At 41.0% G+C, this 16,476-nt stretch overlaps 1 protein-coding gene across 10 annotated transcripts; it reads right to left on the reverse strand.

Moving 5' to 3' along the window:
* Nucleotides 1-1,612: 1,612 nt before the first annotated feature.
* Nucleotides 1,613-16,470, reverse strand: LOC108613164 (uncharacterized). Of its 10 annotated transcripts, none has more exons than XR_001915807.2 (7): nt 16,348-16,469; nt 13,956-14,633; nt 6,477-7,933; nt 4,804-6,412; nt 4,569-4,740; nt 2,712-3,093; nt 1,931-2,073 (listed from the first exon to the last, which is right to left on the reverse strand). XR_001915807.2 is itself a non-coding variant. In XM_089468218.1 (7 exons), the coding sequence occupies exons 2-6, from the start codon at nt 14,404-14,406 to the stop codon at nt 3,664-3,666; spliced, it is 3,723 nt and encodes a 1,240-aa protein (XP_089324344.1). In that variant the 5' UTR covers nt 14,407-14,633; nt 16,348-16,470; the 3' UTR covers nt 1,937-2,073; nt 3,660-3,663. The 10 variants fall into 10 exon arrangements, 9 of the variants coding, with proteins under 9 accessions (XP_017861931.1, XP_017861928.1, XP_089324340.1 ...); XM_089468218.1 differs by lacking the exon at nt 2,712-3,093 and adding an exon at nt 3,660-3,697 and having other exon boundaries at nt 1,937-2,073; nt 16,348-16,470; XM_018006442.2 differs by lacking the exon at nt 2,712-3,093 and having other exon boundaries at nt 1,613-2,073; nt 4,804-6,409.
* Between the last annotated feature and the right edge of the window lie 6 nt (nt 16,471-16,476).

Consider the following 16,476-nt stretch of genomic DNA (forward strand, 5'->3'; position numbering starts at 1 on the left):
TCTTACTGCATAAAATGTAATTAATTCATTTAGCAGACGAATTGCATAACAACAACAAGAGCAGCAATAGAAGCAACAACAACAACAATGCGATTTCATTATTATTCGTTCATTTCTGGCATTTTTTCTCAGCTTGTTTTGTTATTTCTTTTGATAAATATTTATGGCTCTTTCATTTGTTTTCTTTCGTCTCAGTTGCTGTTGTTGTTGTTGGGGTTCCTTTGCTTACAATTCTATTTTATTTAATTTAATTAGTTTAGCTTTATTTTACATTGCTTTGCTTCAGCTGCCCTGCCTCACTCTGCTCATCCACTTTCAATTCTCACTTCATAAAATTCCGCATTCCTTACACTGTCCTACACACACACACACACACACATGCAGATAAATACATAAATTCTTGCTGTTCATTTTGTTTAGTTTAGTGCTTTCTTGTTGCTGCTGCTGTTGCTATACACATTACATAAAATCTCTAATTGGCATTTCCGCTGCAAGCAGCCAACTCAGCTGCTGCTCCAATTGGAAAAATCAAAGAATAAACCTTGCATTGTTCTGCTTGACTCAAATGAAGTCAAATATTTCTCAATTACGTAAATTTGTTAAAATATTATGAAAACACAACATTTATTAAATATAATACATCTGCTACATTTTCAAGGTTTCTAGCGAACAGCTTAAAAGTATGCTGCAGTTTTGTTTACCAAAAAGAATTCCGATATAAATGCTAATCAGAGAAACATTGTCTGTAAGTTTTAGTAAAACTCTTTGTTTATTGTACATTAAATCATAAAGTTTATTTTGCCTTTATAAATAAAACAACAGTAAACAAATTGCACAATTTTTCATTGTTTGAATATTACAAAATTTTCACAATTCAAATTAATTTGAATTTTCAAATATTTTGCATATATAAATATACATTTTTAAAATAATTAAAAACCATGGACACCGACACCATTACGTATTATATAGTATGTATGTAGTTGTATATAGTTCTAATAATCTATGCATTTTAATCGTATTCAGTTGGTTCGGCCATCAGGCAGCGTCGGCTGAATAAACTTTAATAAAACGTTCTTAAACAAGTTAAAAGCAAATACCACATGACTAAATTCTACGCATATAAAACTATATATACCTATATATATATATGTATTTATTTATATTTTCATATAGGCTTCTTTCTGCGTTTATTCATCTTTTTGTGTACGCATACAAAATCTACAAACAATTCGTTTTCTTATAAGTTTTATTCAATTTGCTGAGGCGTAGAAATCGCGTAAATCCGGAACGTCTTCAGTTTGTTAGCACAGTTTTACTTTGTTTTTAGTGAATCAATTCCTTATTTTTAGAATATCATATCTAGCACTTGTTCAGCACGGATTTACCAGCGATTTGAGTATCTTATAGTTGTTGAACATAGTTTTTCATTTGTATAGACTTATTATATAACTGAAGATCAACGGTAAGTCTGTTGAAGTCTATAAACTAATACATATTATATATATTTCATTTAAAACGTTTAGCAGCTGCTTTTAAAATATATTTTCTGTTTAAGTTCTATTTCAGTTATGGCGTTTTCTGGACAGCATCGTAAATAATATTCATCGTGCAAAGTATTCACTCAGTTTATTCAAGACATTCAATTGCCTTACTTCAGTTTGTATAAATCAAATATCATGTTAGATGTGATATAGGAAAAGATTAATAACTAAATCGCATTGCGCTCGCCGTTATACAATATATAGTTCTATACTTATATATATATAGACTGCTTTAATATATATATTTATCACTGTTGCTGGTTTAACTTGATGCTATTGTTGCCGACTGGCCTAAGCTGTGGCCTCCGCCGTTTCCGCCTCGAATACCTCATCGGACTCCTGGCCAGCCGCGTATTCCTCCCGTTCCTGCTCGGGATCTTCCCCATCCACGTCGTCCTCTTCGTAGTCCTCGGGATACTCGCCGAACTCTGAGGACTCACCAAGCGTCCAGGCATCGTTTTCCATTGAATTTCTTGGGCTGTAGTTTATGCTGCCCGTGATGGTCAGATTGTTGGCCGGACGAAGGACACTGAGAGAGCGAGAGCCAAGCGCATGGGCAGGAGTAGACAAAATGAGATCATGATTAGATATCGATAAGGCAGTATAGACCATATCAGTTGAATGTATTCAATGAGTGTAGCGAATACAAAACAAGTGCTAAACTAGCGACTAACTAAGCTTTTTAATAGTTGTCTTATATAGTATATGTGTGTGTGAATGTTGTATTAGTTTGAGGTATCATTAGGATTATTAAAGGTAACGAGAACACGAATTAGTTTTCAAGACAAGGCAAACATTTGTACAGCTAACGAACAGTTGTTAGATTTGTTATGGAGTTAGTTGACTGCTAGCCAAATGCAATATGAATATGATATACTAAATACTTTAGATTGGCCCAGCTAACACAAGGCTAATTTTGATTGGTTGTCCTACAAAGTTTACGACATTTCCGACAATTGCACAAATCGATTGCGAGCAGGAATATATAACATATCTCTATATATATATATATATAGCAACGTATAAAATGAGTTCAATGCAAACAGATAACAAACAGTAACGAGCAACTAGCAACGAGTAACGATTAACGAGTAACGGGCAACGAGTAGCGAGTGGCAAGTGGCAAGTGGCGAGTAGCAAGTGGCATTGGGGCAACTTCTCTATTACATTGGCAAACTCGTTGGAACTGTGCAGCAATTCGTTGTCGTTGTCGCTGTCGCTGTCGTTGGATTAGATAGATTCGTAAATGTACAAACGAGTTATAATCCGTATAAGAATTCGTTGCTTGGTTTCGAATTGATACTAGAACCGGGCTCTAGTAACACAATCAAGATTAATTACGTAGGAATTCGCTGTGGTCGGCTCTGCTTGCACCATATTAAATGTAGTGTAGAAGAGATGTGTGTGTGTGTGTGTTCGGTGTGTTTGCGTGTGTGTGGAAAGATAGTAGTCGAATGTTGTGGTGTTGGTGTATCTTGGTTACAGATCGGTCACTAGCACACCATCCGTTGGTCATAACAGTCCACGGCGATAGTGTGAGCGTGATGGTCTACAGAGATAGCAAAGAGGCGGTTTGCGTAGGTTTGTTTAGGTGTTGGTTGGTTGGTGTACAGAAATTAAAAGAAAAAGAAAATAATTAGCAAAATTATAACATAAATAGGGATTATACATTGTTTTTAACTAAATGTCCTACAATTTTGAGAGACTATTTAGATATTTGGAGAGTATATATATTATGCAATGCTGTGCCTATAAACAGCATCGGGAGCACTACGAGAGATTAAATCGTAAGCGTAAGTGTTTATTAAAGGTGAGTTACGATTAGGTTTTAATTGGTCGTTAGACGCACCTTTACCTCTAGCCGCGATATAACCCACAACCTTAAGCTAATCATAATAATTGAATAAATGGAAAAAATAAGAAAGTTACGCTTAAAAATATATATAGAAATTATAGTATACGCTCTAATAAAGTGCTACTCAATCCTCGCCTAAAAACTAAATGTAATCTCAAGCTACAGCGATCTGAGAATATTTCGAGGATAGCTTTTCTATTTCCTAATGCAGTGAAATTAAATTAATAACTGAATGAGGAGGCATAAAGTCATGTTGATACCTTTCTAATCAAATTCGTCAATATCAAATAGTTTCGATCTGTCGATTAGGCAAATTTATAGAATACAGAATACATATACATAGAAATGATAAATTGAAAGAGTAAATATATGTACTTTAAAAGAATTAAGGGCTATGCAGCTTAAGGTCATATATATCATGTCTTTAGTAATATTTGTTGATTATAAGGACAACAGTTTAAAGCAGATTGAACATCGACCTTCAGTCTATTGCGATTATAAATAAATGAAACTCGTAAAGCTTCAGAGCTATTTAAAATTTTCCTTTTTGACATTAAAATTACTACTACTATTGAAAATAAGAATAGAATGTATCGAAGGTGGGACTAATCTTACCTAGTTAGTTAAAATTATTCTATTATTTTAAAAATTAAATTCGACTTAAGTTCATGGGCTAATTAGTTCATTTGTAACTGAATTTAATTTGACAGAATCTATATCTTTTGAATTAAATAGTTTTAAAATTAAATTCAATTTGTCAGGAAGTTTAGATATTGATATGTATGCATAAATAGTCCCAGTTGGATTATATTTAAAATTTAGATTATTCAATAGTCACATTAGTTTCATTTTTTTAAATATATCTCGGCATTAATTTCAATGTTCATTGAATTCGAGTAGCTAAAACTGCATTGATTCTATTAGCTAATTGACCTTTCTAGGACTAAAGGATTATACCCCAATACCTCTTATACCTCTTGTGCAAAAAGTCACAAATCTATATTTAGGGACTATATAGGCTAATATAGACTGAGTTGTTTTTTTATAGTTATTCTGAAACGGTTCACTAATCGACGCGTTTCATCAAACACCTGATTGAGATCTAAATATTTTATATTAATCGTAAACGCAGCGCTGGGCCCCTTCCCACACAGGTGCTGGGCATTTACCTTTCGAAAGGCACATCGTCAGCCACATTATTGTATTGCTGCTGGGCCTGGGCCTGCGTCTGGGCACGCCGCGCCTCCTCTTTGCGGCGTCGATCCTCGGCAGCCGCCTTCATGGGATCGTAGGTGGAGCGGCGCTTCCACATGACCATCTCGGCCTCCTTCTGTTTGTTCACTGTGGAGAGGATTTTGGAGTGTTTTATGACAGTGACCAATTGGTATATTTTACTGTACTCACCTGAGGCATCGCGCCGTACACTGGATGAGGCGCGCATGCCGCCGCCGCCACCCAGAGATGTGGTGCTGCTGTTCATCACAGAGGTGTTGGAGCGCACGCTGCGATTGCTGGCACGCGTGCCATCGCCACGGCTCAGGCCCATGGAGGAGGCGCTGGGACTGCGCTTCATTTGTTCGGCTGGCTTGAGGGTGCTCTTGGCATCGTTCTTGCGCAAGAAGTTGTTCGACTGCGCCGACTTGTACTTGGATATGTCGAGGTACTTGGGCTGCACGCGCATATTGCTTGTCGCGCTGGCCGTCTGCAGCAGCTGCTTCTTGGCATTGGCCAGGCTGCTGGGCACCTGCTGAGCCAAGCGACTGAGGCTCGTCTCACGTGGCATGGACTGCCGCAACTTGGGTCCGCAGCCAGAGGCAGCGCGCGGCTGGGCGCTCTTGATGCCGCGCCGTGGCAGCTCCGGCGTATTGGGGCAGGCCACCAGCCCAGCTGCTGCTGCCTGGGCAGCCGCACTCAGCTTGCCTGCAGGCGCCGAGCTGGGCTTCGATGGCGTGAGCCCCTGGCCAGTTGCACTTGCTGCTCCACTGCCCGCCACGCGCTGTTTGCTGCGCTCGATGCGCATGAGCAGCGCCTTGTTGAGCCGCGTATTAGTCAGCGGCACAGCCGAGTCGGAAGCATTGTGCGTTTGTTGTGCCTGGCGCGACCTCTGCTGCAGCTGCTGCTGCTGTTGCTGCTGCTGCTGATGATGATGCTCCAGCTCCAGCTCATCCTCCTCCTCGCCGCTGGAGTAGTAGGGGCCCGTGGTGCCCAGCTCGTCCTCGTCGTTGATGTAGTACTGCAGCTCGTTGTCGTAGTCGCTGTACGACTGATCGAAGTTGTTGCTGCTGGCGGACTTCTTCAGCTGCAGCTGCAACTGTTGCTGCTGCTGCTGCTGCTGATGTTGCAGGTGGCGGGCCGCTGGCGGAGTATACAGATTCTGAAAGTTGGGGCGCGCCTGGCGCAGATTCTGCAGCGGCCGCTGGAAGGAGCTGGAGCGGCGCAGCGGCGATATGGAGCCAGCAGACGACGTGGGCAACTCCACGTGCTCCACATCGTCCAGCGAGTTCTTGCGCCGATGCAGCTGCTTCAGCAGATACTCGCCGCTGGTCAGCAGCTGCAGCTGCGCCTCGTTGATGCTGCTGGTCATCAGCGCACGATGCAGCGGCGAGCGGCGATAGCCCGCCGACGTTTCCAGACTGTGCTGGGGACTGCACTGGTTGGCCGGCGACTTGACCGAGCTGCGGCGCGAGTTCGTCTGCGACGGCATTTGCTCCATGGCTGGCCGCGAGCGGCTGGCACTGCGCGCACGTCCCAGCGTGTGCAGCGGCGAGGGGATCTTGCTGGGACTCTTTGGCGGCTTGTACGGCTCGCCCGGCATCTGGCCCGGGCTGCACAGCGCCGGATCGCTCGCGTAGTCACAGTCACCCAGCAGTCGGTAGCGCTCAGCCAGGCTGCGATTCAGCTTGGCAGCTGCGGCATACTGGCGCTGCTGCTGCTGATTATACAAGCTGAGGCTGTCATCCGTCAAGGAATCCGCGCCAGTGTCCGAGCAATTGTAGCTGCGTGTCATCAGCTGCTGGATTAGAGAGAGAGAGATGATTTACTACTCATTTACAGCTCTATTTACAATCTCTGCTCACCTGTGCCTGGGCCTGAGCCTGCGCCTGCTGCTTGCGGCGATTCGCCGAGCTGCCGCTCACATCCTGGGCGAGACTGCGAGCACGCGCATTGCGCGCCCACTCCTGTATCCAGTCCTGCTTTGTGGGCGCCGACTGCAGCAGCGCTGCCTCTGTGGGCGTGGTCGGCGTCTCAGGCAGCTGATGTAGCTGCTGCTGCTGCTGTTGTTGTTGCTGCTGTTGGTTGTTGCTGCTGGTGAACACATTCAGTCGATACTCCGCCTTCTGGCGATCCGTGGCGCTGCCTGCTATGGCCTGGGCCTGGGCGTGACGCAACTTGGCCTCGTTGCTCACGTACTCGGAGCTGTCGATCTGCGAGGTGGACAGACTGTGCGAGTGGCGCGTCAGCTTGGGGTGCGTGTCCAGTGCCCGCTGCTTGGCCAGCACGCCGCTGGTCGTGACGCTGGTGAAGCAGCCCACATCGGCGGCCGGCGAGCGGGGCGAGGGAGGCGTTGGCGGCGCCTGCGTGTGGAGCGCTCGAGACTTGAGCTGCTCCAAGTAGGCGCCCGTGGCATTGGCACTGCTGCTGTTGCCCTTCTGCTCCTGTTGGGGCGTCTCATGGTAGTAGTTCACCTCCAGCACATTGCTGGCGCGGTTGGGCTTCACGGCCAGCTGCTTGGGTCGCAGCTTGGCCGACGCAGTCGCAGTCGCTGTCGCAGCAGCGGCAGCAGCAGCCGCCGCAGCATTACGATCGATGTTCATGAGATCCTTCTGCTCCTCGGTGTAGTTGTCGCCGTCGAGCGTGTAGGTGCCCGCCTCGCTGACAGCATCGTCCTCGGCGCTCTTCATATCACTCAGTGGAGGATGCGGGCACAGCAGCTCCACCTGCTTCAGCGCCAGCTGCATCGCTGTGGAGCGCGGCGTGAACTGCGCGGTGCGATTGGCCAGCATATTGGAGGTGCCCTTGGGCGGCGCAGGCTGGGCCTGCTTTGGCTTCTGGCTAGGCACACGGGTGGGCGGCTCCGTCGTGGCCGAGCTGCGCGGCGACCAGCTGTGTCGCTTGGAGGCGTCTCTCACCCGGGATGCGCTGCGCTCACGTACGCGCATCCTCACCGCTGGTGCTGCTTCGGTGGTGGGCGTGGCTGCCACGGAAGCATCATCGGCCACGCTGCTGGCATCCAGACTGCTGCGCTGCGACTGTCGCCCGTTGGCGCTATTGGCCGAGCTGGCTTCGCTCTCCAGCTTGGACATGGAGGCTCCTCGCCTGTGCCGGTTCTGAAAGCGCTCCATCATGTTCTTGTAGCGCGCCGCCTGAGCCGCCGAGTCGTTCTCCGAGGCGTCAAAATGATCAATGGTGAAGGCCAGCGACTGCTTGGTCGCCGTCGAAGTCGACGCCGTCGACTCCTCTTCCACATCAGCAGCGTCGCTTTCTTTGTTGCTGTTGCTGCTCTGCCGATGATTCGCTCTGCCCAGCACAGCCGCTGCAATGGAACAAAGAGGTACAATTAAATTAGCATTTATTTACAGTTGCGATCGAGTCCAGTTGGACGGTGAAAACGAATCTAGCTTGCGAGAGCATCATCGCTCTCAGTGCGATGTGCCAACTCAAGTGGCAAGCTGAGCGGGCAGCAGAGCCAGGGCCGGCTCAGCCAGCAAACGGGCAACTGGGCCCCTGAGAGTGGAGTGGGGAGAAAGTGTGGAGTGGGCACATACAACGACAGTTAAAGCACTTGAAGAAATTACTTATCTCTATAATTATTATATATTAATGCCATTTTATGTCGTTATTAAAAAAGAGAAACAGCAATTTCCGTATATTAAATACACTGCATATTCGCAAGACTAAACAGACTCGATCATTTTAATATGTGAGTATTTTAAATAAATTATATTATTTAATATAATATTAACATATAATAATATGATTGTGATCATGAAATTAGTAGGGTTGTGCAACAAGCAATGAATTAAATAATATAATATAATAACATAAATAAAATAATATAATACGAAAATAATTGAATTAATAGAATCTTAATATTCGTTTCAAATTGTTTTTGTATTTATTGAATAATATTTTTTTGTAACACATTTAATGCTCAACTCACACTTCTATTTTTCTGAACACGACTTATATATAATTACTATAATTAAATAAATTAATTAAGAATTTTGAAAGTGCAATAAACTTTGAGTTGGTTCAGGCTGCCCTATTTATTTAAATTAATATAAATAATGAACTTTACTAACTTGTTACATATATTGGAATATAGTAAATTATCAACTTAAAATTTTAAGTATAATTATAAAAGTTTAAATAGTCATTAAAAGCATATTAGGCATTGTACAATAAACAATTATTATACAAAAAACGTCTTCCGTCAAGGGTTATATGATGCACTTGACTGCGATTGTGATACGATGATGTTGGCATTAGTCATTATTACAAATTATTTCTTTGACTGACCATGCCCAGTATTTTTGCAAGCAACGCCCAGGCTGGAACGTGGCAATATGCGCCCTCTGCTTCCGCTAGCAAATTTCTATTCATTTCCGCGGCAGAAAAGAAGATAACAAAGCAAAACAAGTTGCCACGTCAGTGCTTGTAGAGAGAGGGAGACAGGGGAGACGGGGCGAGGGCTGCTTGAGTGCGGCACCATTTAGGGATCTACCGGCACTCTACGTGCGTACTCGTGATCTATGCCTGGCTGGCTATCTACATATAAGGCCAAGAGGCGGCACTGCACTGCAACGAATGAAGGTTAGAGTTCGCTGAATTCGGTAAATTGCAGGTGTGGTCGGGTGAGACGGGATCCCAGGCCTTTTTTACGCTCCGTCTAGCGCGCTGACCATCGAAGTTCAGCGGAGCACGTGTCTTCCGTTCCGCTGTTGAGCTTCTTGGAGATGTCCAAACTAACTAACGATTTCACTCAACTAATTTTGGCCGCAAAATCAATTTATTTTTTGTATTTCAGTTTAATTATTCTTTTATTATTGTGTTACGAACAAGTGGAACATGGAACAGGAAACAGAAGACCCAAAGGCGGCAAAGACTTTGACTCTCAACAGGTTATTTTTTGTAAATATATATTAATTTAATTATAGCCCGGAGACTAAAAAGGGGCATGGCTTAAAGATGATTTCATTTAAATTATAGCAAAGATAGAAATTAATAATAAAAAATTAAAAAAAAAAAATTATAGAGCGGAAGTTTTTATTTTATATTTTAATTAGAATGGTGGTTGATATTATGTTTTTATATATATATTTATTATATTTTAGAAATATTATTAATGCAGCTGTTGTTCTATGAATAATAACATCTTTGATAAGGCTTATTCGCAAAAAATAAATATATCTATATATGTATGAAACAGTTATTGAATATGTACTTGCCATTTTAATGTATATAGTTAAAAGAGAATTAATGAAAGAGTATTGAAAGTATGTTTGAATTTAACTGGAACAACTTTAGAAAACTTCAAATAACTCTGATTAAGCGACGTTTAACTACCAGCATATACTTCCTGCCTCTATCAATGGTATTCTATAACTCTTCTATTCGTATTGGTGCTGCCATCATGTTAAAATTGTGTATCGACTGTCCTCACACTATTTTCAGATAATTATTTTTAAACTTGATCTTCAACTCAAATTATCTATAGTTTTTCAAATTCATTTCCCACGAATAGAGTTCTCCGATAAACTTGTATATTTAATCGTAAAATTAAACAAAAATAATACTTATTCTGCTAAATACAACTAACGATTCGTATAATAACAATAACAATAGACATTCTGCACAGATTTGCAATTTTTTTGATGTTTTTGTGTACACATTTTCTAGTATAATAAAAAGCACATTGCCTGTTTATATATAAAGATATTAATACTGCTTTCTTCTGTATCAATATTTATATATAACCCGCTGTGCTTCCATATTTTAATGCAACAAGCAACAGTTGGCATTAAGAGCGATAAGAAAACTAACCTAAAAACTCGAAAATGAAGTCATATTTCTATTCTAATTATAATTAGCTTAATCCGTGTTACCAACTAAGGCCTCAGGGCGATTCTCTGAAATTTAAGTCGTCTCTAGTGACTTAGAAGGAGATATTATCTTGACTAATGCATTGCCAGTCGTTATAAATTATTTAACCAGTTTTTACTAGTCTTCAGAGTCTCAATTCCAAATATGTCCAATTGAGCCCTAGCATGCTGTGAAGGTATTCTTCTGCTCGACTGTGCGCAAAGCTGATCAAGTCAATTATCAAACGTCGAATGAACGAGGCGATGACCTCAATCAGATGACAATTGGTGATCGAATGGGGCGGCTTTCTCTGCTGTCGCCGTGTTGAAAACATATATAAATAAATATGTGTAATCATATTTAAATGTATGCTTAACCGCAAGATTTGAGAGGAGCAAAAAGTCATTTATAAAGATCTGTCATAAAACAGTATTTAAGCCAAATAGAAAAAGGCACACGAATCGTTTAAACTGCTTTTCAAGTTGGAACATGACGCAATGTGCGCCTGCTAATCGCCCAATTGGAAGCCAATTGGATGGTCAGGCCGTTTAATTGCTGTATAATATGAAAACAATGATAAAACACAGTTATCGATTTGTTGTTTGGTTGTGCAAGCCAAGTAGCCAAATTCAAGAGAATGTATTCCAGGTGGAAACAGCAGGCGGCGGCTGCCCTTCGATTTCCTGCGCTCGACTTTCCAAAAGTTTTTACAACAACAACAGCAACAACAATTGGCCCTAAATGGCTCTAACAGCGGTAACAACATTTTTGTTTATTTATTGCAAAAAGTAAAAGCGAACAAGGCAATAAAAATAATTTAGAAAAAAAATAACGCAGTAACAAAAGCCGCAAATGCCACTCAACAACAACAACAACTGTAACAATAACAACACGGCTATATTTTCGGCCATGCTGAGTGGTCAATGTAATTACCGTTAGCTCTGGCTCAAAAGAAACAATTGCCAGCCGTCTGTAGCACAGTGTATACACTGTCGATCCCATTGAGTGCGTCTCTCTCTGAATGTGTGTGTGTGCGTGTTGCAACAAGTGCGCAAAAGTTTCTGTTCTAGTTTGCAACAAAATCACGTAATGCACCAGGCCAAACAATCCCCGCAATTATTTACAAATTTTCCTAATACCCTGTAACTGATACCAGCTATGAGTTGAGCTGACTCTGTTTCAAGCCATTATTCATTCAAAAATAGAAATTAAAATCTTAAGCAGAAGTCTTCTCAATGAATAATAAGTTGAGTAACCTGACAATTTTCGTTATGGTAAAAAACAACTTAAGATTCTCATTTATAAAATAATTAAGTTCAGAATATTGAAGATTTTATATATAATAAAAATTACTATGTTCATTATTATATAAATATCGTATTTAATATTCGTATAATATATTTAATTTAAAAGCAATTTTTTTAAAATAACAAATTTAATAAATAACAATATTTAATTTAAAGGAAATTGTTTTAAAATAACAAAATTCCAACGCTTAAGGCATAAAAGCAAATATCTATGACTTTCATAAGGTAAAAAAGCTTTAAAAACTTAATTTTCAAATAAATTTAAAAAAATTTTTAATGAGATTTAAAGTATTATTTATTATTTTTTATTATAAAACCCAGCTGATAGAGGTGAATATGACTGCTATCAATTATACAGGGTATATTTTACTATAGTACACTCTATTCCAATTGAAGCCACACGAATTGGTGCAGATAATAGTTGCGATTGAGGTTATCTTGTTTAGTACGTCACAGTGGCTGTGCTGCTAGGTCAAGTGGCATAAAATTGTCTTTTAACAAGTGATATCCGGGCCAAAGTTAGGATACAGCTGTTATCGATAACGTTTATTATTTAATTAAGTTCGAATCTGTTATTAGTATTTTCGCATATGGCATGGATATTGCTGTGCAAAATACAGTCAGTCTATATACAGACTATATCGCAATCGATCAAGTTGAGTCACTCGGCTCACTTTAAGCGAGTGAATTGCGTGTACGGCATGAAAATCGCAGATAATGACAGCGACTGTTGGGTTTCATAAGATCTGACTGTCACAGAAACAAAACACAAACAAAGGCAACAAAAAATATGAAAAGAGTGTTGCCAAACGGCAGATACTCTCAGAGATTTACAATATGCGATTCGGCTAACGAGGCGTGAACTGTCAAATCTTATAGCGAATTTAGTAACTGAATCAGGTAAAAGCTATAGGATTTAGTGTATTTAGCCTAACATTTGTTTAAAATTGTATAGCTATAGTTTAGTTTGATGCACAATGACTTACGCTTTCATAATTAATACCCTTTCTAAGTGTATTTCAAAAACTGATAAAAAAAATAAATAAAATAAAATAATAAAAAAAATATGACCTGATTTTGAAAGTGTCAAAATGCTTCGACGCGCGACTTGGACAACAGATTTGTATCTCAGTCTATCTATTCGCTGGCATTAAAAAAAAAAAGGCTGTGACCAGCTGAATGGATTACATACTATATAGATTATGTCATCCATCACCCGACTTTCAGTTGGGATTGTTGCAGCGCATAAATTCCATAGAACTAAAAGGCAATAGCAACTGTTTTTTGTTTATAAAAATGCTAAAATGACCATTATTGGAATTTCTCTGGTTTTGTAAAACAGATTTTTATGATTTAATTACATACCACAATTTGGTTTAGTTAAGGGCTAAGTATATTCAATTAAAATCGTTTGGCTATATGCCAAAAAATGAAGACGAAAATTCACGAAAATGGCTTTGTTTCTGGCCTTGTGCTCAAATTGATAAATCTACGCACGCTTGATTAGATGCTCAGATTCAGTTTATATATATATATTTGTCTATATATGTTTATATATGTATATAATGCAAAAATGTTAAAAATGTGCTCAATATGTTTAAGACAAATATTCCGTCATCATTTAGAATTGTTTCTTTAAATTAACTAAACGGGAAGCAGCATAATATTAGTAAATGATTTGTTTGCTATTTAAATATATTTTTAGATTTTTTAAAAACATAATTTATCAAATTTCTCAATCAATAAACAATAATTAACGTCAACAACAAAAAATCACAGATTTTGCATTCTCTTCCCACTGTGCAATGCTCTTATCCATAACGTTCTTTCATGGGTGTGTTATATGCTCTGTGTATGCGAATATGAGTGTGTGTGTGTTTGAGTATCGTTTGTGTGCATATGTGTTTGTTTGCCATGACTAGTGCAATAAATATTTGCGCTCAAGCCGTGGCCAAAACTCGCCAAATAGCTTCATTAAAAATTCAAATTAAAAGCAACAAGAAAAAAAGTAAAACAGACAAGCAACAAGCAGAAAACAGCAACACAACACCAACAAGTTCATGAATAATGACACTCGGGCTGTTGCTGCTTTCTGATTGCCTTTTGTCAAATGGGACGATGACGCTGACTGCGACTGCGACTGCGACTCTGTTTCAATTCGCTTACCTTTTTCGGCCGGCGATGGCGGCGGCTTGCCAAGGCAGAACTTTGTGTTTGACTCATCGATGGCAGCGCCAAGTCCTACGAAGCTCGACGCATTTAGATGCTGCTGATGCTGCAGTCGCGGTGACAGAGAGCCTGACGTCGCTGTCGCTGCCGCCGCTGCTGCTGCCTCCTTGTCGTTTATGATCTCGGCAATCTTCTTCAGGTTCTCGGGTGTCGTGTCGGCTTTCTCACGACCATCCAAGCTGTTGTCGTCCTCGTCGAATTCACCGTTGTCATTGCTGTTGTTGTTGGACACTTGTTTAGCAGCTGCGCCGACAGCAGCCGCTGGTGCTGTAGCTGGTGGTGCTGCTGGCGTTATGGCTCCTGCGTTTGTTGCTGCTCCCTCAATTGTTGTCGTTGTTGTTGTTGTGGCTGCTGCCGTTGACGTAGTGTCATTCGCGTATGATGTCATATTAATACGAATTTTGTTGGTCTGTTTTATGGGCTCGGACTACAACACCTATTTGTTACTTCTCTCTCTCTCTTCTTTCACTTTTTAATTAGTTAATTAATAAACGAGCACGGCATGTTTGCAAATCATGCTACTCATTCTGCCACAGCGAAGTCTACTACTATTTTGCTGCTACGCTTTTCGCTGCTGCTGCGCTGGCGTTGCTGCGTACGCAAATTCCTGCACGCCTACGTCGAATAAAAGAAATGTTGAAAATTACATAAAGAAATCAAGAACACACGCACAAAGCAGACACAGCACAAACTCAAACACACGCATTCACACATATACGCACACACGGGCAAGTAGTGTTAATGACCATGCGACGACATATTCAATTGTTCTGGCCGCGCTCTCAGTCGTCGTCGTTGCCGTTTGGTTATTCTGATTGGACAAGCGCATACATGGAATACAATTTCGAGCACTTCCACTGCGGCGACACACAAAAATAGCCAGGTCTCTCGTTGTTTTGCCTTTTCAAGGTTGCTTTTGTTGTTAATCGAATTTTAGCCATGCGTTGTTTGTGTATTTTTATATTTTTACATTTAACATTTTTGGAAACAGCAGCCGACACATACATACATACACGCACAGACACACTTAGGCATTTACATTCAAGGGCGCCGTCCGCTGGGACTGGTTCACTGCACTTGCGCTTGCACTTGTACTTGCACTTGCATTGGCTGTTCTTCACTTTCCGTATTCACTGCTGATAATGAACTCTTTCATTACACATTTTTTACTTTGTTCTCGTTGCTGCTTATTAGAATGTTTAACACGCGCTACCATACGCTGCGAGGCATACGCAACCCAAACGCTTACTCACGTCCGTACAGACACAGTTAAGACTGAAAGAGTCGGCAGCAATCTTCAATGTGTTTTGGCCAAAAGTGACGTATGGCAACGGGTTGTGAGAGAAAATTCGAACGTCGAAGAGAGCGCCACAAAACAGCTGCTGCGCGCGCTCACCAAACCGGTGCTGCCGTTATGAGAGAGAACTGCGCAGAGTTGCCGAGCTGGCATATAGTTCACGGAACTAAAGAATTGAACAGTTTGAATAACAACATATGCGAACAACAAGTGAAGTAGCAGCTGTTTTAATTATAAAATGTTGTACAATAATTAATAATTGCTTGATCACGTTACATTATTTGAATTTAACAGCTCACAATTATTTGAGTCTACTTGTAGCACTTATTCCGTCCACATACATTGTACCTCGGTGGCAACGCTCTACACATAACAGCGCGCACTCAATTTGTTTGCTTTCGCTCTTGCTCACCACCCTCAATCCACACACAGAGCAAACAATTGATGACGCACTAATTGTTATAAATAAGCTAATGAATTCACTAATAATTGCAGACAACGAGCGAGACATCAAATCAATGCTAATTAGCTGTCTGCAACACAGCCAATGCAATGCCTTAAAATTCACGCATGAATGAGCTCACTGCTCAGGCAGTGCATACGACAGGTGGCCTTCGCACGGCACATTGCGGTCTATTTTTATAGCGAAATTTGAGCATAGAATTCCGTTTAAGCTTTCAGTAAATAATAATATGATGTTAAACAACAGCTGCAGCTGGACAATTGGCAGACAGACAGCGTCAACAAAAACAATTGCCGTTTAAATGATAAGAGCACCGTTCACACCCGTACAAACAAACACGCTTCTCTCTTCCTCTGACTGTTCAACACTCTCTTTAATTCACTCCCTTTGGTATGCGCACGCTCTACGCATTTTTTTTTTTTTTTTTGTATGGGTATTTTTACTGCCCCTACACTTGTTCAGCAGTCACTTTTCTTCGTGCTACTATAACACATTTCTTTGCACACTTGATGTTGTAAAGCTTATTAAACACTTTCACAAAATTTACGTATTAAATTATTAGCATTTACTTAATGCGATGTGCAAGGAAAAACCAGCGCCAGGAATCGCAACTTTTCGCGTTTGTTGTGCCAATCAGACTAGAGATGACTAAACAACCGATATATCGACTCTAGCGATGAAAGAGTGTGACCAGCTAA

The sequence above is a fragment of the Drosophila arizonae genome, chromosome 4, assembly GCF_054131065.1.
Source record: "Drosophila arizonae isolate 15081-1271.41 chromosome 4, UAZ_ARI_1.0, whole genome shotgun sequence".
Classification (NCBI taxonomy): domain Eukaryota; kingdom Metazoa; phylum Arthropoda; class Insecta; order Diptera; family Drosophilidae; genus Drosophila; species Drosophila arizonae.